This window comes from Sus scrofa, chromosome 2, assembly GCF_054392235.1.
Source record: "Sus scrofa isolate SSC_HxYL_T2T_F1_AM1 chromosome 2, Sscrofa_HxYL_maternal_Yorkshire_Landrace_v2.0, whole genome shotgun sequence".
Classification (NCBI taxonomy): domain Eukaryota; kingdom Metazoa; phylum Chordata; class Mammalia; order Artiodactyla; family Suidae; genus Sus; species Sus scrofa.
This window is the reverse complement of record NC_139384.1, coordinates 102,582,146-102,607,584: the sequence shown is the minus strand read 5'-3', so window position 1 is coordinate 102,607,584 and position 25,439 is coordinate 102,582,146. Positions and strand designations below refer to the sequence as shown.

Sequence of the window (25,439 nt, the reverse complement as noted above, 5' to 3'; positions counted from 1 at the left end):
TGGGCTGGAAGTTATCAGACACCAATTTCTCTACTGCCACATCATGTAGACATCTACGATGAAGGGGTTGGAGTTACCCACCACAGATTGTTCTGATAACATGCAAAATGCCTGGTGTGATTTAGGAAATTCTGAGAGATTAGCATTAAGCTTCAGTAGAGAATAGCAGGCTGTTCTGTACTTTTGCAGAAAAGGGTAAAGACATTTCCACTTTTTCAACATTAGACTGAAAAGAAAAAATTAAATGGCCTTACTCCCCGACTACTCCTGATAATATCTCCTGGAGAAATCTTTTAAAAGGAGAGATTTTCCAGTTCTATTTTTTTTCTGTAGGAATATTTTTTAGGGCAGTCAAAGTCTGGTGCTAGAAAGCAGATAGTTTAAATATATAGCCACAGTTTAGAATGGCATATTTTATGTTTCATAAATCTTTATAGGCAATCATCCTATGTGATATATTTCCCAGGATATTCTTGTTACTTAAGGAGACTTTCATCATAAAAGAAGTTAAATATGGTGGTATGTCCTGACTACTGACTTTTAAAGAGAGCCTCCTAAATGCCAGTCCATTTGGGGTGTGGGGAGAGGAAGATAACAGTTGACAGAGTTAGAAACTTTTGCTTTGATTTTTCTCTGGATCTTTTTCAAGGTCAACACCTGATACCAAAAGTCATATGAATTTCCCAGCAGAGTCCTCTGCCTCTTTCCAAAGAAGATTCAAGGTCTTGATTCTTGATGTCAAGGTTATGCTAGAAAACCAAAGAAAGAATGGAGATGGAAATTTGTCCCTTTCCCCTCTCATCTGGCTTGATTGACATTTTTGAATTCTTTATTCTTTTCCATTATAGGTTATTACAGGATGTTGAACATAGTGCCTGGTGCTAAACTGTAGAAACTTGTTGTTTATCTATTTGATATATTGTAATGTGTATCTGCTAATCCCTTCCTCATCCCCCCTTTAGTAACTATGAGTTTGTTTTCTTTGTGTGTGAGTCTGTTCCTGTTTTGTAAATACATTTACTGGTATCATTTAAGATTCCATATATAAGTTATATTTTTAAATTTAATTTCATATTAGAGTATAGTTAATTTATAATGCTGTTAGTTTCAGATGTATAGCAAAGTGATACATACACACACACACACACACACATATATATATGTGTGTGTATATATATATATCCATTCTTGTTCAGATTCTTTTCCCATACAGGTTACTATAAAATATTGAGTACAATTCCCTATGCTATACAGTAGACCCTTGTTGATTATTTTATATGCAGTAGTGTGTATATGTTCATCCCTAACTTCTAATTTATCCTCCTTACCATTTTTCCCCCTGGGTGACCATAAATTTGTTTTCTAAGTCTGGGAGTCTTTTTCTATCTTGTAAGTGAATTCATTTGTATCATTTTTTTAAGATTCCATGTATATATGATATCATATGATATTTGTCTTCTTTGTCTTACTTAGTATGATAATCTCTAGGTCCATACATAATTATTTCATTATTTTTTATGGCTAAGTAGTATTCCAGTGTGTGTGTGTGTGTGTGTGTGTGTGTGTGTGTACACACCACATTTTCTTAATCCATTCCTCTGGTCAAAGGACATTTAGGTTATTTCCATGTCTTAGATATTGTGAATAGTGCTGCTATGAATATAGGGATGCATGTATCTTTTCAAATTAGAGTTTCTCTGGATATGTGCCCAGGAATGGGATTTCTGGATAATATGGAAACTCTATTTTTAGTTTTTTAAAGAATCTCCATACTATTCTCCATAGTGGCTGCACCAGTTTACATTTCCACCAACAGTGTAGGAGGGTTCCCTTTTCTCCATTCCTTCTCCAGCATTTACTGTTTATAGACTTTTTGATGATGGCTATTCTGACTGGTGTGAAGTGATACCTCATTGTAGTTTTGATTTGCATTTCTCTAAGAATTAGTGATGTTGAGCATCTTTTCATGTGCCTATTGGCTATCTATATGTCTTCTTTGGAGAGATAACTATTTTGGAAATCAAGCTCATGTTGCATTGTTTGCAAATATTTTTCCCATTTCATAGATCGTCATTTCATTTTCTTTGTGGTTTTCTTTGTTGTGCAAAAGCATATAAGTTTAATTAGGCCCCATTTGTTTATTTTCTTAGCAATCCTTTAGCTCAACTTGTCACTCTCACAGTGGACTAGGAAATCACAGGATAACCTAAGTCTGTTTGCCGGTAATACAGAGGTTGATATTGCTGTGGAAACATTATATATCCCTTAATCTCATGCCAGCTGAGGTCATTTGAGTCCTTCTGTAAGAGACCAGAAGTTAAAAAGTTCTCAAAAATACCCCCAAAGATGTGCCATTTCCTCTTCTTTTCCAACACTCTCAATCCCCAGAATATACAGGAAGAATGCATTTTAGAAAGATATCACAGCTTTCTTTCCCAATCAAGAATTAAATATCAGCCAAAGAGCTTTCACGTCAACTATAAAAAAGGATGGAGAATGTGTGACAATTTGAAAAGAAATAAGGGACCCTCTATTGCGAGGGTAGGGGGAGAAAAAGACAACATATTTGCATTTGGAGGCCAATTATTATTAGAATCTCACATTAGTGCATTTTGGGGGAAAAAAGTGTCTAACAGAGGAACAATAGAGGGCAAATAAGGCAGCAAGAATTCTGGTTTAGTGAAAAATTTCTGGTTTAGTGAAAAATTCCTTGGAATATAATCAGAGATCTACACATACCAAGAGCATGAAGCAAAACAGGATCAATTCAGTGGAAAATAGCATCCCCTGAAGCCAAAGACCAACTAAGACATAATTACAAAAGAGCATCAACTTGATAGCCACAGGAAATTTCCAGAGAGCAACCGGCGGGGGGGGGGGGGGTTGGAAATAATTTTTTCAGAGAATCCATATATACATTTTAATGGTTTAAAATGACTCATGCACTGGTGGAAGAAAGACATGTCCATGTTCTTTTCACTTCTGCATCAAACAAAAATGTTTTATAATTGAATCTTTGAAGTTAAATATTTGGATAGGCAGTTTGAAAGCCTTCTGTAATTTCATTCAAGTTTTTAGAAAGTGAAGAAATCTCTGAAGGCACCAAGGTCCAGAATTTTAAAAGGGCTTATGGAAGAAAACAACATTTTAAAAGAAATAGATAAGGGAGTTCCCATTATGGCTCAGCAGTAACGAACCCAGACAGTATCCATGAGGAAGCGGGTTTGATCCCTGGCCTTGTTCAGTGGGTTAAGGATTGGCATTGCCATCAGCTGTGGTGTAGGTCAAAGATGTGGCTCAGATCTTACTGTGACTGAGGTGTAGGCCAGCCACTGTAGCTCTGATTAGACCCTAGCCAGGGAATATCCCTATGCTGCAAGTGTGGCCCTAAAAAGAAAAAAGAAAAAGAAACAGACAAAAATTGGTATCCAACATGAAATATGGTACAAAATTATTTATGTATATCGTCATACTGTGTAGGTTTCAGAAAACCTGACTCTAATTTCTTATGGAATTTCAAATCAATCCCCATAGAAGGCCAAAGTAATGCATAAAACTTGGCAGAAATGATATTAAAGAAATACAGAATAAGGTTGTTGAACTATTATGTTATTGAAATAACAAATAGGACAACTAACACTAGTTGTTTGAAATATTTATTGTTTACATCTATGAGAATAAATATTATACAGAAATTAAGAGAATTTAGTAAGTGTACTCAGGACCAAAATAAATACATTTTAATAGCTTTTCATGTCAGGATTTATTCAAAGAATTAGAAAAAAAATGTTCACAATCAATTTTCAAGCCTGAGGGTCTGTCACAAGCCTTGCAGATGAAGTTGAAGAAGTTTTGGACACAATGCTTTCAGATAAATGAGGTCTTTTTTTCAGACAAATGAATGCCACAAATATCAAAAAGTCCTATGGAACCTATAACTTTTCCACAGCAGTTACTCAGTGCAAAGTTGGGGGGGGTCCCACATTCACCCTGACTTCTGACATCAGTTTAGAGTTCCAAGGTCCCCAAGACCACCTCCAGTTGGATAATGTGCTAGAAGTCCTCACAGAATTCATTTAAAACTATCATAATCACAGTTACAGTTTAGGAAAGTGAAAGGATGCAGGTAAAAATCAGCCAAGGGAGAGGCAGATGAGGCAGACTCTGGGAGGGTTCTTAACACAAGCTTTCAGTTGATCTCTCTTGGAGGAGCCTTGGACAGTGGTAATTCCTCTTAGCAATGATGTACTGCCAACCAAGGAAGCTCAGCTCAGCCTAGATATTCTAGATATAGTTTTTGCTGAAGCTTAGTCATGCAGACATGGTTGACCACCTACATGGCTGACCTTGGTCTCCAGCACCTCCAGTGGTCAAGCTGGCCAAAATCTGCAGCATACATTACATTGTTATCATGGACTATTAACAAAGACATTTTTATCCTGCAGGATCTTCCAAGCGTTTAGAGATTATCTTCCAGGAACTGAAGGCAGAAGTTAGACACACCACCCCTAACTTTTGGATAAAGTTAATCTTTCACTGAATACTCATATTAAATAAAGTTTATGAACTCTATACTCCTCACTGTAATGCCATGTCTGCAAACACTATGACTGCAGTAGATCTGACACATCTTGAACTATACAGAAATATAGTTTCCTGTTTCAGTTTTCTGTGGCCTTACTTCATCTGCTTTTTGGAGGGCAATAATTTTATTCCGGATACTTTGAGTTAGAAGACACTTAGAGAGCTTCTTGTTCTCTGCCAATTATGATTTTTGCTGTAGCATTGTTGGGATGTCCTATAATAAGGATTCATGTACCAGCTTCTTCTTCAGACTGATAATCAGTGCAGGTTCTGTTAACACAAGCTACTGTCTCCAACAAAAGCCTTTTCCCCTCTTTGGTATGATTCTCAATAGGTACTGTTTTCCTAGGAACATTTCCAAGAATATTGGAATTTACCTGGAAACTGGTTTCTTATTTCCTTATTACGTCTGAAAGAATGTATTTATATTTAGACTAATTTTGTTACAGAGTTTCATTGGTTTAGTGGAATTGATTGCAGAGAAAACCATCAAGAATGATATACCAGCCATTCAATCACAAAATGGTTTCAGGGTACTGGTAAATTTTCCTAGAAAATTGAATTCACTGAGTAACAGCTAGAGTCTATGTCGGATAAAAGAATCAAACTTTAGTTTCAAACTTTTTATATCCAATCACTAAGAGAAGTTTCACAAAATGCAAAACTTCCAATAAGATTTATTTTAATGTGATGTAGATTTGTACCACACACTGAAACACAATTGTCTATACATTTTAACACAATTTTATTTTACCCTTTTTTAATAAAAAGTCTTGATTTTTGGAATGCTCCAATGTAAGGCAAAGTAGGGCATAATTACAGTTTATCCTAAATCATATTAATAACCTAGTCATAGGATCAGAAACAACTGGACCCTCTTATAAACACTGTTCATATGGATAAATATTATGTTTAATGTCATTCATGTATACTAATTCTGTGAATTTTTTCCTAAGACATTAAATCACTTATAGCATTGATTCAAGTTATAACTCAAAATTTTAACAGTCCAAAAATTCAAGTAATGTTAATACTAAGTACATAAAAATGAGTTTTATGGGACTGAATCATAAACTGGTAAGTATAAGTGCTTTATGTCACCCACAAAAATCAGATTTTAGACTCACATAATATATAAATGGTTACTTTATGAAAAAGACTCTTAAAGCATAGTTTCCACTAAATTTCCACCATTTTTTAAATAGCTCATAATTTTAACTATAAATTGCTAATTTTAAAACATCATGAATTCAATGAAATGAAATTGGGATAAATATAAATTTCTACATGAACTATAAATCCATTTTATAAGCAAAAAAATGGGGAAATACTGGCATAAGAGACGTTTTATGAAAAAGTTCAGAGTTTATTTGACCATAATTCAACCAACTGTGACCCAAAATGTAACATGATAGCTTTAAATCTCAGATACTGCTTTGATAGAAGTATTGTATCCACAACAAAGGTGTGCTCTATTTTCTGAGCCATTGGTTATACTAACTACATACTATGTCCAAGCAAATACCACCCCTAAAAAGAATCACATTGAACCAGAGGCTATCCAATGGAATGCAGTCAAGATAAGTCTAAAAATCATCTAACTTGAGGAATTTTTAAAGAACCATACATGTTTAGCCTAAAGCATTGAATTTGAGTTTCAAAGGTTTGTGTTATTCTTAAATTTGCCTAGAGTGTATTTCTTTTGATATCTAGACTTCTATGCTTGTTGAGAATCAAGCTCTGGGACTGATAGATGGACCTTAGAGGAATGGTTCAATCTGATAAGACAACAGACTTTCAAAGTGTCTAAATACATACCTGCTCTATTTTATTGAGGCTTACCATGGATAAACTGAAAGTTCCATGTCAGAAATGTTAGAGAGGGAGGTTGACTCTAGCCAATCTATGCCTTCTCTTCTAAATCTCAGATTCTTGTATGAGTAGATTTTGATAAAAACGGAGTTTCTCAGGCATTAGAACTGGAAAAGACTGTTTTCCAACTTCTTTCTATGCACTCTGGATGAAAAGATAAATAAATGAAATTATGTATGCTAAGTAAAGAATTCTCAGCTTTTACACCCCAGGCCCCCACCCACCTATACATAAACATGCTGCTCTAGGGAATTGGGTTTTTATTTTTGTCCTTTTTTTTCCTTAAGGACATCAGAGCAGTGTACAGGTATAGTCAACAAAGCCAATACTATGTTTGGCAGTATTAACAACACAAATGAGAAAACTTGAGAAAGCTTGATTCAACCCTGTTATTTCTGCAAGGAGCTGGAATCCCACATATGGTTCTAGTCTCTATATACCAGAAGATAAATAATGAAATCTAGAAGGGTGCAACCAGAAGGCCACAGGAATAAAGTGATGGTCACCTGAGACCTCGCTAAAATATTGACTTGTTAGCACTGAAAGTCTCAGGGAAGCTATAAAAAAAATTGCTTAAAACTGCTTGCTATTTGGATGATATGAATATAAATTCTAAAAGGTTAGAAGAATGGGAATCTCTTTAAAACTTTTAATGAGTTAAGACAAATAAAATGAAGTACAGCTTTACAAACCTGATGCCTTAGTAAATAAGCAGTATAGGCAAGCAATCCCCCAAAGATTTCTCAGTATTTGTGAAAGGCAGAATCAGAGCACATGACTGCTAAGAGAAGCCAAGGCGCCCCCAGCTCTGAGTCATGGAGGATAACCTTGCCTTTCTCCATGATCCCTAAAGATGTCTACTCAGGCCTGAGTAGACCATTGTCCTCACCAAAGAATGGCAAGTCTCATCTTAAAAAAATTCCGCTTCCAGCAACATTTAATTTGTTTTGTTTTATCTGATAGTCTCTCTGTGTAGAGACTTGACTCAGAGTCTGAGTAGAATTTTAGCAAGAAGAGGAGAGTTGACAGAAGAAAATCCCAATCCATGATCTCAGTCACACCGAGGCAGTTTCATTCTTGCTCTCTTACCTTCTCATAGTTATAATTGTGGACGTGTCTCCAAAATACCTTGAGCGCCCTTTTTTCTAGGCGCCATATGTTGGGAAAAGCCTGAGAGACCCCTAAGCATTACCATGTTTGAGTATTTTGGCAAACTTGTCTTCAGCTAATTAGATAGACCTCCTCCTAAAACTGAAACTTGACCATGCTTTTTTTTAATTGACATATAGTTGATTTACAGTGTTGTATTAGTTTCAGGTGTACAGCAAAGTTATATATTCTTTTACAGAGCCTTTTCCCTTATAGATTATAAATTTTACAAGATATTGAGTATAGCTCCCTGTGCTATACAGTAGGTCCTTGTTAATTTTCCATTTCATACATAGTAGTGTGTGTATATTAATCTCAAATCCCTAATTTATCCTTCCCCATCTTTTCCATTTGGTAACCATAACTTTGTTTTCTAAGTCCGTGAGTCTTTTTCTGTTTTATACATAAGTTCATTTGTATCATATTTTAAGATTCTACATATAAGTGATATCATATATTTGTCTTCTCTGACTTCGCTTTGTATGATAACCTTTAGGTCCATCCATACTGCTGCAGATGGCATTATTTCATTCTTTTTATGGCTGAGTAGTATTCCATTGTATAAGAAGTATTCCACATCTTTTTTAGCTATTCTTCTGCCAATGGACACTTAGGATGCTGCTGTCTTGGCTATTGTAAATAATGCTGCTATGGACACTGGGGTGCATGTAATCTTTTCAAATTCGAGTTTTCTCTTGATATTTGCCCAGGAGCACAATTGCTGGGTCATATGGTAACTCTATTTTTAGTTTTTTAAGGAACCTCCATACTGTTCTCCATAGTGGCTATACCAATTTACATTTCCACCAACAGTGTAGGAAGTGTTCCCTTTTCTGCACTCCCTCCACCGCATTTATTATTTGTAGACCTTTTGCTGATGGCCATTCTGAGTGGTCTAAGGTGGTACCTCATTGTAGTTTTGATTTGCGTTTCTCTAATAATTAGTATCGATTATTATTTTATAGTATAGTTATTTTAGAGTATAGTTCCCTGTGCTGTACAGTAGGCCCTTGTTAGTTATCTACTTTATATATAATAGCATGTATCAGTTAATCCCAAACTCCTAATCTAGCTCTCCCCTACCTTTTCCCTTTGGTAGCCATAAATTTGTTTTCTATATCTGTGAGTCTATTTCTGTTTTGTAAGTAACATTTGTAATATGTATATATACATAAATATACACATATATATGTACATATATACAAAATACACACACACTCACACATCATCTTTATCCATTCCTCTGTCAATGGACATTTAGGTTGCTTCCATGTCTTGGCTATTGTGAATAGGTAGGTACTAAAAACTTCTAAATCCAACTCTTTCTTAGATACAGTGTTTCTCCATCTATATGGAGATTCAGTGTTCTCCATCAGTCTTTTCAGACTTTGATTTCAATCTAGGTGCTTAAATCTCTAAAGAGTGTATGTGAAAGCACTTCCCTCTAATTCCTACAGATTTCATAAAGGTAACTGAAAATACTGAGGTTGCATTCCTTTGCCAGGTAAAGCAATGAAACAGCTTTCTTCTGCAGGATCTTCTAGCATTGGAGACAAGAAAACAGCACATGTGCAACATGTTTGCATAGCAAGCACAAGATATCATGCTAGAATTTGCAGATGTGTGCTTTGTGTTCTGTGCTGTGTCATTAATGAGAGACCTCCAAAATGAAAGTAAATTTTCAGTACTTTTAGATCTTGGTTTGGTTGATTCTTATACAGATTTAGGCTGTTTTTCTGTGGGAATTTTTGGGCTTTTAATTATTCTCTTTTAATTTTTTAATGAGCTTTCAAATATATAACTTTCAGAAATATTAAATCAGAAATTTCATAGCTTGTATGTATTTTCAGAACTGGTATAGTTTCTCTATATGTATTCTCTACTATGTATCAAGAGGTAAGTATAATAATTCAACTACTGCTTTGTGGGTTGATAGTTTCTTATTGAAACTTTTGTGCTGCAGACCAACAGCTTAAAAGAAAATTGTTTCTTCCTGTATTTCCCTCCCAAGAAGTGGTATAACACTATATTTTGAACTGTTGAGGATCTTGCAATGAAAGTTAATGAATTTAAACTCTATTATTCCAAAGATATACATTAAGCTCTCTAGTAGGGCTATGAAATTGGATTTTAGATTCTCTATTAAATTGTAACACGACAGCCCCAGTGAAGCATTTGAACCCAACATCATATGTCAGAGAGAATGTCAGGACACAATAGAATGTGCTTATTTTCTGCTGTTGCAATGACAACATCTCAAGATTTGGGGTGAGTGTTTGCATCGTATATTCTATACATGGGAGCTTTTGCTATAAGAATAACACATTCCAATCCAAAACCAGTTCCTCTTTGGTCAGTGAAAGCCAGAACATTGCTGAGGATAAAATCCATATTAAATGAATGATTCCAGACTTGGCAGAGCTCAGTATTCCCTTCCTCAGCAAATGTTTATTCAGAAACAGTCTTTGAGATATATTTTGTGTCAGGTTGAAAAATTATTCCCCGCAAGATGGGGATGGCGCTTTGCATTCGCCCTCAATGGCATATAATCTGTCCATGGAACCAGCAGAAAGATTATCCCATCTTGTCTGTTGCTTCTATTAATCAGTGTCACTGTCTAATGCTTTAGAGAAGAATATCTTTATTTTTCTCTTTCAGGGGACCTTTTGTGATCATGTGAGACTGAACCAACTTATTCCAGAAGGCCATTTTAAAAACATTCCCTTTAATTTTGAGTTCAGAAATATGGGTTACATATTCTATCATGTGATAAGGGAGTTTCTTTTTTTTCCCTTCAGGGAGTTTTATTTTCAGGTCCCTCTCTCTGCCCATGTAGTCATGTTTTGATTTCAAACAAGCTGAAAATTATCTTCCAATTTTAAGTGACTCATCAAGCTAAAAGAGAAATCCTTAAAGAGATTTTCACTCTCCTAGTTGAACTAGAAGAAAAATGTAAATATAAAATAGTTTGGAATGACTTCAATAATGTTCAGCATCTGTAGATTAAAATAGCAAAATCTTCAACTAAATATTATCAGTCCATTAATTTCTCTCAAATTTATAATTTAATCCCAGTGTTTTGATTCCATTTTGCCTTTTTTTTTTTCTAAAGCAAAAGCACTTCTCATAGTTACTACAAAAGCCTCTTGGGAGAAAAAAAAATGGACACAAAAGGTCCAAAAGAGCTTTGAAACAAAAGAATAATGAACAACAGTTGTGCAGCACCAACTTGTCAGGTCACAACGATCACAAGAGTACTGAACAGATCCAGAAATTATTAGAGAAGCCCCCCCAAAAAACATTGTTCAAAAGTACCATTGATTGAGGTTGTCTCTCTTGCTAGTGGGTTAATTTTGTTCTCTAGGTAAGAGGTAAGCCAAAGACACTGTGATAGCAAGCGTTCTGCTCACCAGATGGCCACATGCTCCTCTCCATTTCCCAGCCTCCTTTGCTGTTGGCTAAGGTCATGCTGTTAATTAAGATCCACGAGATGTATCCAGAAATGATTCAAGCTGTTTCCATACCTTGCTTTTAAAAACATCCTGCATAATCTAATAGCTCTTTCTCTCCTTGCCCTTTGTGAATGTGAATGCCACATGTTGCAGATGATGACTGCAATTTGCAACCATCTCTGAATAACTCCTTAGGAAAGACTACCTTGAAAAATAACCATTTGTTGCATTAAAAAAAAAAAGCCCTGGAGTTCCCCTTGTGGTTCAGTGGATTAAGGATCCAGTGTTGTCTCTGTGAGGATGTGGGTTCCATCCCTGGCCTCATTGAGTGGGTTAAGGATCCTGCATTGCCATAAGCTACAGTGTAGGTCGCAGATGTGGCTTAGATCCAGTATTGCCAGGTCTGTAACATAGGCCACAGCTGCAGCTCCGATTTGACCCTGGCCTGGGAACTTCCATATACTGCAGATGTGGACATAAAAAGAAGAGAAAAAAACTGATAGCATTTTTATGTTTTTAAAAAAGAACTAAGTCTATGTATTTCCTGCCTTAGACAACCAATTTTCATCTTATTTGGCTCTTTAAACATTTATTGATAATTTAATTTAAAAATGATCATTAAAAACAAGCTATAATATATATTTTGCTTTTTAGGGCTGCATCCACAGCATATGGAGATTCCCAGGCTAGGGGATAAATCAGAGCTGTAGCTGCTGGCCTACGGCACAGCCACAGCAACACAGGCTCTGACCCATGTTTATGACCTACACCACAGCCCACTGTAATGCCAGATCCTTAACCCACTGAGCAAAAACAGCGATCGAACCTGCATCCTCATGGATGCTAGTCAGATTCGTTGACTACTGAGCCACGACGGGAACTCCAAATCTGTAACATATTTTGAAAAATACCATATGCTTAGTTATCAAATCTCAGGTTTGGGAAAACTGCTCTAAACAAGAAAATAATAACAATAATTCCCAATAAAAAGGTCATGTGATTCATAGTCTGTTCTTTCCTAGGTTTTCCAGGGCAATTTTGACAATGATACACACAGAAAGAACGTCATCGACCCTCCCATCTACGCACGGCACATAAGAATCCTTCCTTGGTCCTGGTATGGGAGGATCACGCTGCGGTCAGAGCTGCTGGGCTGCACAGAGGAAGAGTGAGGAGACCCCAGACCCCATACCCCTCCTCTCCATTTCCCTACAGTATCTCCATGGAATGAACTCTGCAAAATCTATAGGAAACTGAATGGGATTTTTCAGGAGAATAATGCTCAGATTATGGTAGGCCATCAGCTGTCTTCTTAAGGAGGTCTAAGCCTGCCTTTTCAATGGTTTGATTTGATTTTTATAGTTTAAATTTCTTAAGCAACAACTCATTAATTCTGAATTACTCTTCTCATTGTTTTCTGACTTATACTGGCTGAAATATATTATGCAAAGTAGCACTCTTGTGATAGCAAGGGAGAAAAAAATCTCATAGTTATCAAATAAAAGCAAGAATTGTTACAGCTTTCATAATCAATACTCAGCTTATTCTTATAAAAGGAATACTGCAATGTTAGCAATAATTTTTCCCTTCTGTATTGACTCTATATTATCCTAATTATTTCCCCGTGCCTACCACACTGTCAGTGTTTATAACCAAATTTTGAAGAAGAATCTGTAACATGCAGTACTAACTGATATTATAATTTCCTTTCTTTACTATTTCTAATCAGAGATTATGTGATCTGTTTCTTTTTGTTGTACTCCATTTTCTACATATTGCATATTGCCTAAATAAGTCCACATTCTTCCCAGTTGACTTTTATCCTATTATTTGCCTAAAGGAAGTGCCATGTTTGTGTCTGTGTATGTATATATACACACAGAAACATGTACAAAAATATGAAACATGATTGACTATCAGTAGGCTGATCATATTTAACCAATAGATTGTTAAGGTCCTGTGCAACACTGCTCAGTATTTCTTGTTTTTGAAGGAACCTATACGTATATAATTTCTAAATACTTCCTTTATAAAGAACCCAGTACTACCATTTTGCAAAATAAACAAAATTCCATTAAATTTCTTTAAAACAAAATTTAAAGCTTTGTTTTGATGATATTTACATAGCCTTATCTTTAAAATAATAGAATAATAGATTATTTGCATATTAAATTTTTTTCACAAATATTGACATAGTGCTGCATAGCTTGGCCAAGCATACTCATCATTTTTTGTTCATCTCTATATTTCCTGTGAAACTGGAATTTTATTGAGGTTGGAAACTGGTGGTGGTTTCTCAGGAAAGCACAGAATGTAGATATTTGTGAGAAGTATTTTACTAATAACAAAGTAGTAAATCATTTTCAAGATGAAATGGATTTCTATTTATTTTGCTTCAAAGGTCCTAAAAAATGGGCAGTTATCATAGCGATTTGTTATTGATAATGGAGGTTTCATTGACATTCTCTCAAATTAAAGTTCATACTGCCTCCATCAAAGTCCTCAACATCTAATTCATAAGCTTTACTACTATTTGTTTCATAAGGCTTAGACCCAGAATTACTGGGGTTTTAAATTAAGGGTCCTGGAAAAGAAAGTATGGTACATGTACAAAATGTTAAGGTCCTGTGCTTTTTCTTTATTATTTGTGCTGCATAACAAAAGCCACTAGACTGTTACTGTCTTGTCTGTCCATGTGTTAACAGCATTTCTTGATGATGTATATATGGAGGGGTCTTCAGTCACAGTGAAGAATCTAAAGAGAAAGTCAATCATAATGGCATTTTTAGTAAGAACAAAATATGGACTGACTGGCTACGTATTTATCCTGTGCCGACATGCTTTCTACTTTAGGCTCTTGTTATAAAATAGTTGATTTGAAGCATCTGAAATGGTGATCAGTTTTTAGCATCTTTCAAAAACAAAATTGTCATATCATCACTAGAACCTTTTTAAGAGAAAAATTAATTCCTAATTTAAACTTAATTTGCTAAATTTCACAGGCTTGTTAAGAATAATTACTTAGGTCCAAAGATATAGACACACTTACTTATTGTGTAGTCAATGGCCCCTATTTCTTTAAAAATTTACTGTCCCACCAAATTTCTAGCCATTTTCCCTTGTAGGCTTTGCACAATTTTTGATTCTTAACAGAGTGTTTTTAAAATTATGGCTAAGTTTTTGTGATAATTTACTTTCTTAAAATTATGTATGGCTTCTTGGAGTTCCCACTGTAGTGTAGGGTTAATGATCCAGTTTGTCTCTGTGGAGATGCTGGTTTGATCCTGGCCTAGTGCAGTGAGTTAAGAATCCAGCATTGCTGCACCTGTGACATAGGTCACAGCTCCACCTAGGATTTGATCTCTGGCCTAAGAACTTCCATATGCCACAGGGATAGCCAAAAAAGAAAAAAAAATTACTTGTGGCTTCCTATGATGTTTTGAATATTGTTTTATTGATAGTTTTTCCCAAAACCAATTTTTCTAAGGGTATTTGTTACAATTTTGTTACTTTTAGAAATACATTGAAATGGCTTTCTCTTGCACATTTTTTCTTTGCTTTATGCTTTTCAGCAACATGGCATATCATGGGATATCTCTTTATACTATGATGCCCCAAATTAATGACAACAAAGGAATTCCCGCATGTGGAAATGTTAATAATTATTTTGAAGTAGTATATAGCTTTTGTGTCATTTGTATCAATGACATTGAATTGAAGCAAATTTGTTATATATAAATTCACAGTAAAACAAGTAAAATCTTATAACCTGAATGCACAGAAGAATCACCTAGCCTCTGGGAGTTCCCGTCGTGGCACAGTGGTTTACGAATCCGACTAGGAACCATGAGGTTGCGGGTTCGGTCCCTGCCCTTGCTCAGTGGGGTGACGATCCGGCATTGCCGTGAGCTGTGGTGTAGGCTGCAGACGCGGCTAGGATCCCATGTTGCTGTGGCTCTGACGTAGGCCGGTGGCTACAGCTCCGATTCGACCCCTAGCCTGGGAACCTCCATATGCCACGGGAATGGCCCAAAGAAATAGCAAAAAGACAAAAAAAAAAAAAAAAAAAAAAAGGGTCACCTAGCCTCTACCATGTTGAGGATAACATGCTAATTTTATAATCTATGAAATTACAGTTTTAAACATCTCCATTTATCTACATCTTATTAAAAGCATTTACCATAATCACTAATTCTAAGTTTTGGTTTGACTTTCTCTTTCTGAATGGCTTCATAAAGGTTGATGTGAATTTTGAAGACTTGGGGTACTAATGATTGTAATTGCTAATCAACAAATTATGAAATATAATATTCATTGCGGGCATCTGATGTGTCAGTAAGTACTGAAATTACTAAGACACAATCTCTTCAAACTTTCAAGCTGTGTAATATTCCAATGTTGGTTTCTTTCTTTGTATATATACTTAAATCACGTAGGATGTTGTAAAAGCAGTATGACCTTGTCTAGTCTTCAAAGTTAAAATAAACTTTTGAAAATCTGGGATAGTTTTGAAGCAGTTGTAATCAAACACATTTGTAAGAATACACAGATTATCTGAATGTGAATACCTACTACTTTAACTACATGCTGGTTTACTTTTTCTTTGTACAGGAAAATTAAACAAGTACAAAAAAAAAAAATCACAATAGCCTTCAAGTGTACATTGATAACAACTAAATCGGCCTTTTCAAAATTATTAAAATATATGCAATTTCTCCTGCTCCTTTTAGCTGTGGAAATTTTATTGGAATACTAATAACCCAAAGTCATTTTTTTTTGCCTCATGAATATTTAAAGTCTTGTGCTCCAGAATTGATCTGCCCATTGTTAAGCAGATGCTACTGCTGTTATTTCTATTGTTTTTTAAGTACATGATTCTCCAGAGTATAATGAAGAGATCTAATCAATAGTAAGCAATAACACAAACACTAATAATATATTTATCTACGTAACTTTAGCTTCTGCTTAAAGAAAATAATATTCTTAGCTTCTTCATAAACCCTGTTTCAGCCTCTCTGAAAGTCACTGGTAAAATACTGAGTCCGAATACTTTCCCACATTTTAGATATTTTCTTAGGATTCAAAAAATTTAGGGAAAAAACCTGAGATACTAAATCTAGACTCAGTTGAGCTTCAGTGAATCACGGACAGTTCTTGTACTAACTTATCATATATGTTTATGTATTCATACATGTTCCTGTTTAACTTCATTTAATGTGAATAGTTCAATGGGGTTCCCTAGCTCACCTAATTTTCTCAAACACACACAAATGTGTTTATATTAAATACAAGCAATTATACATGTTTTTTTCAATAAGTCAATAAAGAACTATAACAACATCTATATACAGGGTAAAAATGCATTATGATAAACAGAATAATTATTCAACAGAAACTTCTCAACTATGAGACTTTAAAAATTACCAATTTAAGATGAAAAAATCATTAAAAAATTCCAAGGAGAAAGTCTGATCATGTTGAAGCTTTGTTTTAAAAATCTTTTAAGAATAACTTAATGAAGGAAAAATAGTCTCTTTACATAACCTAAAATTTTAAAACATCCAGCACTTCAGCTTTGAGTACATGATTAAAGCGAAGATTTTGGTAAAACATTCATGTTTACTGTCAGAAATGCCATGCTTTCTCTCTTCCCAAAGGCAAGTTTAAAACAATATTAAGAATAGAGTTAGTGTGTTATTTTTTGTGAAAATTATTGCCAAAAGCTTTCTTTGAGATGCAGAAGGACCCTTTTACCTGAGCAGTTAAAATAGAGAATTAAACCACTCTTCTAGGTGAGAAATAGCTGAACTACCCTGAAAGCGAATGCATTGTCATTTGTCTTTACAAAGAAAGAATACCTAGGGTAGGTAGCAATTTTTCTCTTGGTTTGGAAGGGGGAAATAGGATTCCGTGATTCCCCTGCAGTAAGTGGCTGTAATTCATATTGAATGTTTCAACAGTGCCACCAGATAAAGTATTTTCCACAGTAGGCAAGTGGCACTTACTCAAAGAGTTATTTCTATTAGATGAATTTGGTAGCAGAAATATGAAAACGTTTTGGAAAAGGCTCCTCATTTAGTTGTTTTTGCATATCTTGGCAGGAGATTATTGCACCATATGAGAACACTAATGTTATGGAAATATGGTATAGGAGCATCAGTAAATGGTCACCATGTGACATGATTAAGCATTTGCATATGGTGACTGCCTGTAATTTAACATCCTCAAAGGCATGAACCACACGCTCTTTCATATTTCCCTTATTTATCTAAAATCCCCATAGCACCATTCAATATGCCCACATATAAATATGTCAATAACGATGATGAATGGCCCCATAAGCTCAACCTGCTGCCACATGGAAAAGAAGTAGTAGGATGGTACATTCAAACTCACATCCCCCACAGCCAGAGTGGAATCAGCTCTGTGAGCACTTTCCATAGAGGATTAACAGGAAGACAACTGGGAGTAGGCTGTGTGCATATGACAGAGAAGGAATGTTTTCAGTGATAAATGACGTAGATGACAACTGGAAGATACACTTGTACATATTTCATAAATTTACCTCTTTTTAGAAATTTAAAGAAAAATAATAATAACAGGCCTTGCCTTTCCAGAAGAGAACCCACAGCAAGCCAGCAGCTCTGGCAGAGATTATCAGTACAGCATTTCTCAAGCCTGATGGCATTTTCCACCTGGATCTGGGAAAGAAGAATTGAACAGAGGGGTTAAAAATGGTCACTCACAAAGGAAGCACTAAATAATCAACTGCAACAGTTTAACTTCCTCAGTTCTCAAGTTTCCTAGGTAATGATGTGGATTTTTTAAAAAATAGTAGAAGCATCTTGCTATGATTGGAAGTTATGTCCCTCCACCAAAATTTCATATTTTGAAATCCTAATCCCCAAAGGTGAGAGTGTAGTAGCTGGGACTATGGTATCATGAGAGTGGAACCCTCATGAATGGGATTAGTGCCCTTACGAAAGAGCCCCTATGGAGCTTCCCAGGCCCTTCTACCCAGTAAGACACTAGGTGTGAACCTGGAAGCTGACTCTCACCAGAAAGCAACCATGTAGGTATCTTGAACTTGGACTTTCCAGCCTCCAGATCTGTGAGCAATCAATTTCTGCTGTTTATATATAAATTACCCAGGCTGTGGTATTTGTTTTAGCAGACCTAACGACCTAAGACCCATCCTTAAAAGAACCTGTTTTTAGTGATATTAATATCTTGATTTGGGAGGTAGACTTTTAAACAATTGTAAAATGTTTTTCAAATTTCCAGTGGAGAGAAATTGGTGGGTTAGGACTTGCATTTGGTTTTCACTTAAATACATTAGGAAAGGAAGAGAGCAGAGGGGGAGGAAAAAAAGGAATAAGTCCATTGTAAAAGTTCTTTCACAAAACACATTTAGTTCAGTTATATTACTGTGTACGTAGGTGTTCTTGATCACAGCACTAATTATTTTTCTTACTCTGAGCCAGCCATAAAAGTTTGAAAACCACTGCAATATGGTCCCTGAACCTCCTTCTAAACAGGTGGCATCTCCTGGCAGCCTGGCATGCTACGGGGCTGATGTGAGATTAGAGCCAGAATTGGATGGATTTTTGTCGATAAGAGGCTTTAGCGGTTGGGTGGGGATAGAGAAGGCATGTGGTGCTGGAAGCCTGAGAGACTTTCAAGAAAACAAAAATACTACACAGAGAACTGTGTGATGCTTCTCTTTGTGGTGGACTAAGCCCTTCTTCCTTTTCATCATAAAATTTTCTAACACAGTAAGTTTTCTGCTATTCCATTTCATTTTTTTTTTTTCTGCTAGGGAAGATGCACCGAGGTGTTGAGTATGACCTGAAGGTGAGTTTGCAGCATGAGCAGAGGCTGCCTGTGGGGACCTGGCACTTGGGGTTGAACATATTGCACATTTATGTACTGTTTTGTTTGAATAAAATTGATGCTTTTTTAAAATAGATTTTTCTATAGTCAATTCTGGTTTAAAAGCCCATAATCTGATACCCCTCCCCATATACCCTTGATCGAACCTTTTAAGCCTATCTTTCAGAAATTCATACTCCTAATTCCATGCTTGAGAGTTTTTTTTTTTTTTTTTTACCTAAACCTAATATCACAAACACTTATGCCTCCAAATGGTGGCATTAGACTGTAATTCACAACCTGTAAAATATTGAAATGTTTTCCCTTTCCCTGGAAATATGAAAAATAAATTCTGGAGTTCCCGTCATGGCTCAGTGGTTAACAAAACCAACTAGCATCCATGAACCCAACTAGCATCCATGAGGACACAGGTTCGATCCCCGGCCTCACTCAGGGAGTTGGTGATCCAGCATTGCAGTGGGCTGTGGTGTAGGTTGTAGGCGTGGCTTGGATCCTGCATTGCTGTGTCTGTGGCATAGGCTGGTGACTACAGCTGTGATTGGACCCCTAGCCTGGGAACCTCCATATGCCATGGGTGCAGCCCTAAAAAAGAGGACAAAATAAAATAAAAGCTAAATTCTTTCATAAGTAACACCGTAGAAAATAATAGTAAGGCAAGGTTAAGATTAGCCAACCTCTTTTTGAAAAATCATTCCTTGAGAAAAATTTGAGAACTATGTAAGGTTTTGGAACTATAAAGATGAAAAGACTCTGACCTTCAGGAACTCAATATCTAGAGGTGAAGGGGGAGGAGACAAGGGAGTCAACAATCATATTGGGCACGGTGACAAAAATATGTTCAAAGTACAAAGAGACATAGGACACAAGCACTCATACCAGTAGATCAAGTAGGTCGGGAAAGTCATTCTGGAGAAGGAATGTCTGAAATGACATTAAAACTTTCTAGTTTAATATGCATGAGCCCTGAAACCTCCAATTTACTATTTATTACAACTCCAGGAAGAAGTGATTAACTAACTTAACATTTCTTAATAATTCTTTTGGAAGATGAGAAAAACAAGCTAAAACGGGTTAGATTTTCCCAGGTTTCAGGGCTCAGGTCTATACCTAGTTCTGATAACATCTCCCTCCCAGTGCAACACTCCTTTTCTTCTTTTAATTCAAAGACTACTGAAAACATCTTTCCTTACCTTCTAGTATGTTAACAACAGAAATGATTTGCCTCCAGACAAAGCAGTCACTGTTTATTCTGCAATTCCTTGTAGTGCCCTAAGAAACTGAATACATCAGGATTACCTGATAAGGTTTTAGGAATAAATGATTAGTGGGGGAAGTGCTGATTACCAATGGATATATGAGGAAAAGCCTCAAATGGTGAACAGCTAGTGGCTACTGAGAGATATATTTGATGGTATCATTTTTAAAGGAGAGTAATAAGCCCAAAATGTCACAGTATCTATTATGACAAGACACAGCAAGTGGTCTATCCCCATGTATAAAGTATGAAATTGTTAATGTAATAATCAAAAATATTTATATTTAAGAAAAATTTGAGAATAGTGTTCAATAGATAAAACAGTTCTTTTCAATTTTAAAACAGAATCCCAAATAACAGAAAGAAGACAAAAACACTAAGCCACTCCTTCTTGAGTTCTAGTTTCCAAAATTTAAGCGTTAACATACTCTTAACTAGCAGAGAAGCTGAGAAGTGAATAATGTTTTAGAAAATAAAGAAGGCATACTAACACAATTTCAGGAACCAACTTCTTAATCATAGATAGATGGCATTATCTTTTTTCATTCCCTGGTGACTTTTCAATTAGCAGAATTAGGAGCTTAGCTAGTGACTAATAACCTTCTGCAACCTCATGTAGTTAATAAATGAAATTTCTATATCTTGATTTAAATAGTCAATTCTCTGTCAATTATTCATCAGTGAACCAGAATAAGCTGAAAGACTCTTAGACAACTGGGATTAAAGGACCATCAACTCTGGATACATTTGTTTAAATGTTTAATTCCCTAGGTTGAATTCATCTAATATCCACTGTGTTCAAGAAAGGATAACACAACCTAAGTCTTTAATACTTTTAATGGCCAATGAATCTTACCCCTAATATTTGCTTTATATCCTTGTCATATATGTATTCCTATTTCTTTTTGAAAAACCATTTTCACAGTAAATAATGCTTTGAAATTTTGCTATACAGGCACTCTCTCATCTAAGAAATTTATTTAGAGTCTACTAAAGGCAAAACAAAAGGACCCATAAAAATATCAAGGATGAAATATACGTCCACAGCATCTGTGTATGCTCACATAGACTGTGCTATGCACAAAGAGGACAGGCCAAGCTATATGAGTGCAGGCTGAAGTCACCTTTTCCATTTGGCAAGCTCAAATCCTAAGGAAGATCTGTCCACAGAAAGTGAATCTGAGTATATCATATTCCCACAAGAGGTTCCTTTTGCTAATTATAATTAGCATCTCACTCTGGGGACAGAGGCTTAATTAGTTTCAATGCATGCTTACAATTTTTTTTTTTTTTTTTTGGCTTTTTAGGGCCACACCTGCAACATATGGAAGTTCCCAGACTAGGGGTTGAAATCAGAGCTACAGCTGCCGGCCTATACCACAGCCACAGCAATGTGGGATCCAAGCTAAATTTCTGACCTACACTACAGCTCACAGCAGTGCGGGGTCCCTGACCCACGGAGTGAGGCCAGGGATCAAACCTGCATCCTCATGGATACTAGTCAGATTCATTTCTGCTGCAACACAAGAACTCCATGCTTAACACTTTCATTAAAGCCAATATTCCAGTATAGGAGACTAACATTATTTTATATTTTTGCAATATATTTAGCCCATTCTAAAAATTGCCTACCCTAGTGTAACCTTAAGCATAAAGCGAAAATTCCAGATTTTGTTTCAATCTCTCCTTCACTGATGGTGCTATAGATCACAAGTTGCACCTGAATTAAGTATGGAGGTCCTCATTTTCTACTCCTTATTCCTACCTTTAAAAGTGGCTAGAAGAGGGGAGCAGCCAAGATGACAGATTAGAAAGACCTAGAGTTCACCAGCTCTCACAAGCAAACCAAAATCACAACTATCTGCAGAACAACTATTGTTAAAATAAACTAGAACCTACCAGAAAAGATTTCCTACAACTAAGGACATAAAGAAGAAACCACGAGTAGATGGGTAGAAGGGGTGGACTTGTTATATAATCAAATCCAACACCCCCCTAAGTGGGTGACCCACAAACTGGAGAATAATTATATTGCAGAGGCTCTCCCATAGGAATGAGAGTTCTGAGCCCTGTATCAGGCTCCCCAGCCCAGGAATACAGCACCAGGAAGATAAACACCCATAGCAAGGCTTAACTGCAGGTTGCCCACAGGAATGGGAGAAAGAGAGACTTCACTCTTTGAGGTGGCACACAAAATCCCACATGCAACAGATCCCAGGATAAAAGAAGTAATTTGTTAGGATCCTGGGCCAGACCTACCTGCTGTCTTGGAGAGTCTCCTATAGAGGTGGGGGGTAGCTGATGCTCACCTGGGAACATGGGCACTGGTAGCAGACATACTGGGGAACATTCAAATGTGTGAACACTGATACTGGTGCCTGCAATCTTGGATCATCAACTCTAAGACTTGGCCCAACCTAGTAGTCAATAAGCTCCAGTGCTGAGATGCCTCAAGCCAATTAACTGGGCAGGGACACAGCCCCACCCATAAGCAGTTAGGCTGTCTAAAGACTCCAGAGCCCACATCCACCTCCAGACATGCCCCTGGACAGAGCCCTGCCCATCAGAGTCCCAGCTCTAGCTCCAACCACCAATAGGCAGATACCAGCCCTTCCCAACAGGAAACATGCACTACCCTTTAGACTATCCTCACCCAAGAGGAGCAGACTTTAGAAGCAGAAAATTACTATCCCACAGCCTTTAGCAAGCCAGACCTGACCCTGAGACCACCTGGGCCCTGCCCTAGTCCAACAGCAGGCCAATGCAAACTTTGGGACACATCAGATCCCAACTCCACTGTATCAACAACTTTCCTGAAACCAACAATCTGCAATGAACTCTGGGATCCCTGGGCCCTGACGCCAGACTTCAGGAATCAGTGCTGCCTGCCAGTCACCTGGCACTTACCCCAGGATCTGGTTTCACCTGCCAGTAGATGGGCAAGAGTCCCAGAGTCTTCAGGATCTTGATTCCACCCACCGCTGATACAGCACTCACCCTGGAGCCACAAACCCTCTGTGGTTCTGAAACCAGCCATTTCATGACCAGGGCCCGCTAAACAGCAGCCAGAAACATCTATAAAAGGCAGGGCCTGGTAACCAAACAAACTAGAGGCCAACCAAATCTATCAGACCACCCATATAGTCAGGTTGCCGCAACAGAACACATGCAGCCTCTCAGAGGGAACCTAAGCATAATGTTTGGGTGTTGATAAAGGAACATAATGCTGGGATGCATAGTATGTCTGCTACACAAAGCCACTTCTCCAAAGTTGAGAAATGTAATTAACCAAGTACATATGTAAAAATATAAATAGCAACTTAGACAAAATAGGGGGCAGAGGAACAAGATAAATCCTTTGTTTCAGACAAAGGAACAAGATAAAACCCCAGAAGAAGAACTCTGGGAAGTGAAGTTAGGCAATTCACCTAAGAAAGAGTTCAGAGTAATGGTCTTAGGGATTATCCATGAACTGAGGAGGAGAATGAAGGCACAGCATAAAAGTTAGAAGTTTTCAACAAAGAGGTAGAAAATGAAAAGAACTAAGCAGAGATGAAGAATAAAATAACTAAAATGAAAAAATACACTAGAAGGGATCAATAGTAGACAGTGATGTAGAAGAATGGATCAATGACAAGAAGAGTAGAGGAAATCATGCAGCTGAACAGAAAAAAGGCTGAAAAGAGGACATTTTAAGAGACTTCTGGGATAACATCAAGCACACTAATATCCAAATTATAGGGGTTCCAGAAAAAGAAGAGATAAAGGGCCTGAGAAAATATCTGAAGAGATAATAGCTGAAAACTTCCCTAACATGGGAAAGGGAAAAGTCATCCAAGTCCAGAAGTGTAGAGTCCCATGCAGGATTAACCCAGGGAAGTACATAACAAGATACATTGTAATCAAATGACAAAAAATAAAGAGAGGTTATTAAAAGCAGCAAGAGAAAAGCAACAAATAATATACAAAAGAACTCTCATAAGGCTATAAGCTGATTTTTTAGCAGAAACTCTGAAGGCCAGAAGAGAGTAGCATGATGTATTTAAAATGATGAAAGGAAAAAACCTACAAACAAGAATATTCTACCCAGCAAGGCTCTCATTCAAATTTGACGGAGAAATCAAAGCTTTGTGGACTAGCAAAAGCTAAAAGAATTAAGTACCACCATACCAGCTTTATGAAAAATGTTAAAGGAATTTTTCTAGGTGAAAAAGGAAAGGCTACAATAAGAAACAGAAAAATAATGAATTGAAAACTCTCACTAGTCAAGGCAAACATATAGCAAAAGTACTAAATAATCCACACACAAAGCTGATAAGGAGATTAGAAGATAAAAGCAGTAAATTATCTGTATCTACAATAAGCAGTTAAGGGATATACAAAACAATTAGATGTAAAATATGATATCAAAAAACTAATTTTAAGGGGAAGAGAGTATTTTTTAAATGCATTTGACATGAAGAGAGCAAAAACTTAAGACAGATAGATATAAAACTGCTACACAAAACACTCATGTAACCGTAAACCAAAAGTCTCTAATAGACATACACACACACACAAAGAAATCCAAGCATAAGACTAAAGACAGTCATCATATCATAAAAGAACAAATGAAGAAAGGGAAAAGAGAGACCTACAAAAACAAATTGAAAATATTTAGCAAAATGGCAGGAGTTCCCCTCATGGCTCAGGAGTAATAAACCCGACTAGTATCCATGAGGATGTAGGTTTGATCCCTGGCCTCACTCAGTGGGTTAAGGATCCAGCATTGCTGTGAGGTGCAGTGTAGTTTGCAGACATGGCTCAGATCTGGCATTGCTGTGTCTGTGTTGTAGGCTGGCAGCTGAAGAACTGATTGGACCCCTAGCCTGGGAACTATCATATGCCATGGGTGCAGCCATAAAAAGACAAAGAAGAGAAGGGAAGAGAAGATAAAGAAGAAAATATTTAACAAAATGGCAATAAGAACATGCATATCACTATTTTTTTTTGTCTTTTTCTTTTAGGGCCACACCAACAGCATATGGAAGTTCCCAGGCTAGGGGTCAAATTGGAGTTGCAGCTGCTGGCCTATACCACAACAATGCAGAATCTGAGCCACATCTGTGACTTACACCACAGCTTATGGCCACACTGGATCCTTAACCCACTAAGTGAGGCCAGGGATCAAACCTGGGTCCCCCAGGATACTAGTTGAGTTCATTATCTGTAGCCACAATGGGAACTCCCCTAAT

General features: G+C 36.6%; 1 protein-coding gene and 1 long non-coding RNA gene across 8 annotated transcripts in view; one reads left to right on the top strand and one right to left on the bottom strand.

The window, feature by feature from the left end:
* EDIL3 (EGF like repeats and discoidin domains 3) overlaps positions 1 to 15,697 on the top strand; it is a 431,432-nt gene extending 415,735 nt beyond the window's left edge. For both annotated transcript variants that reach the window (XM_021084514.2, XM_005661542.4), the window contains one exon: positions 12,080 to 15,697. In XM_021084514.2, coding sequence (XP_020940173.1) covers positions 12,080 to 12,229 — 150 coding nt within the window. In that variant the 3' untranslated portion in view covers positions 12,230 to 15,697. The remainder of the gene's footprint in view (positions 1 to 12,079) is intronic.
* Positions 3,643 to 25,439, bottom strand: part of LOC102165705 (uncharacterized) — a 231,981-nt gene continuing 210,184 nt past the window's right edge. For 5 of the 6 annotated variants that reach the window (XR_014838207.1, XR_014838209.1, XR_014838205.1 and 2 more), the window contains 2 exons: positions 17,667 to 17,758; positions 3,643 to 6,600 (listed from right to left, as the gene is read on the bottom strand). This is a non-coding gene — a long non-coding RNA (uncharacterized LOC102165705). Of the gene's footprint in view, positions 6,601 to 17,622; positions 17,759 to 25,439 lie in introns of those variants that run through there. The other variant, XR_002341804.2, reaches the window with a different exon arrangement.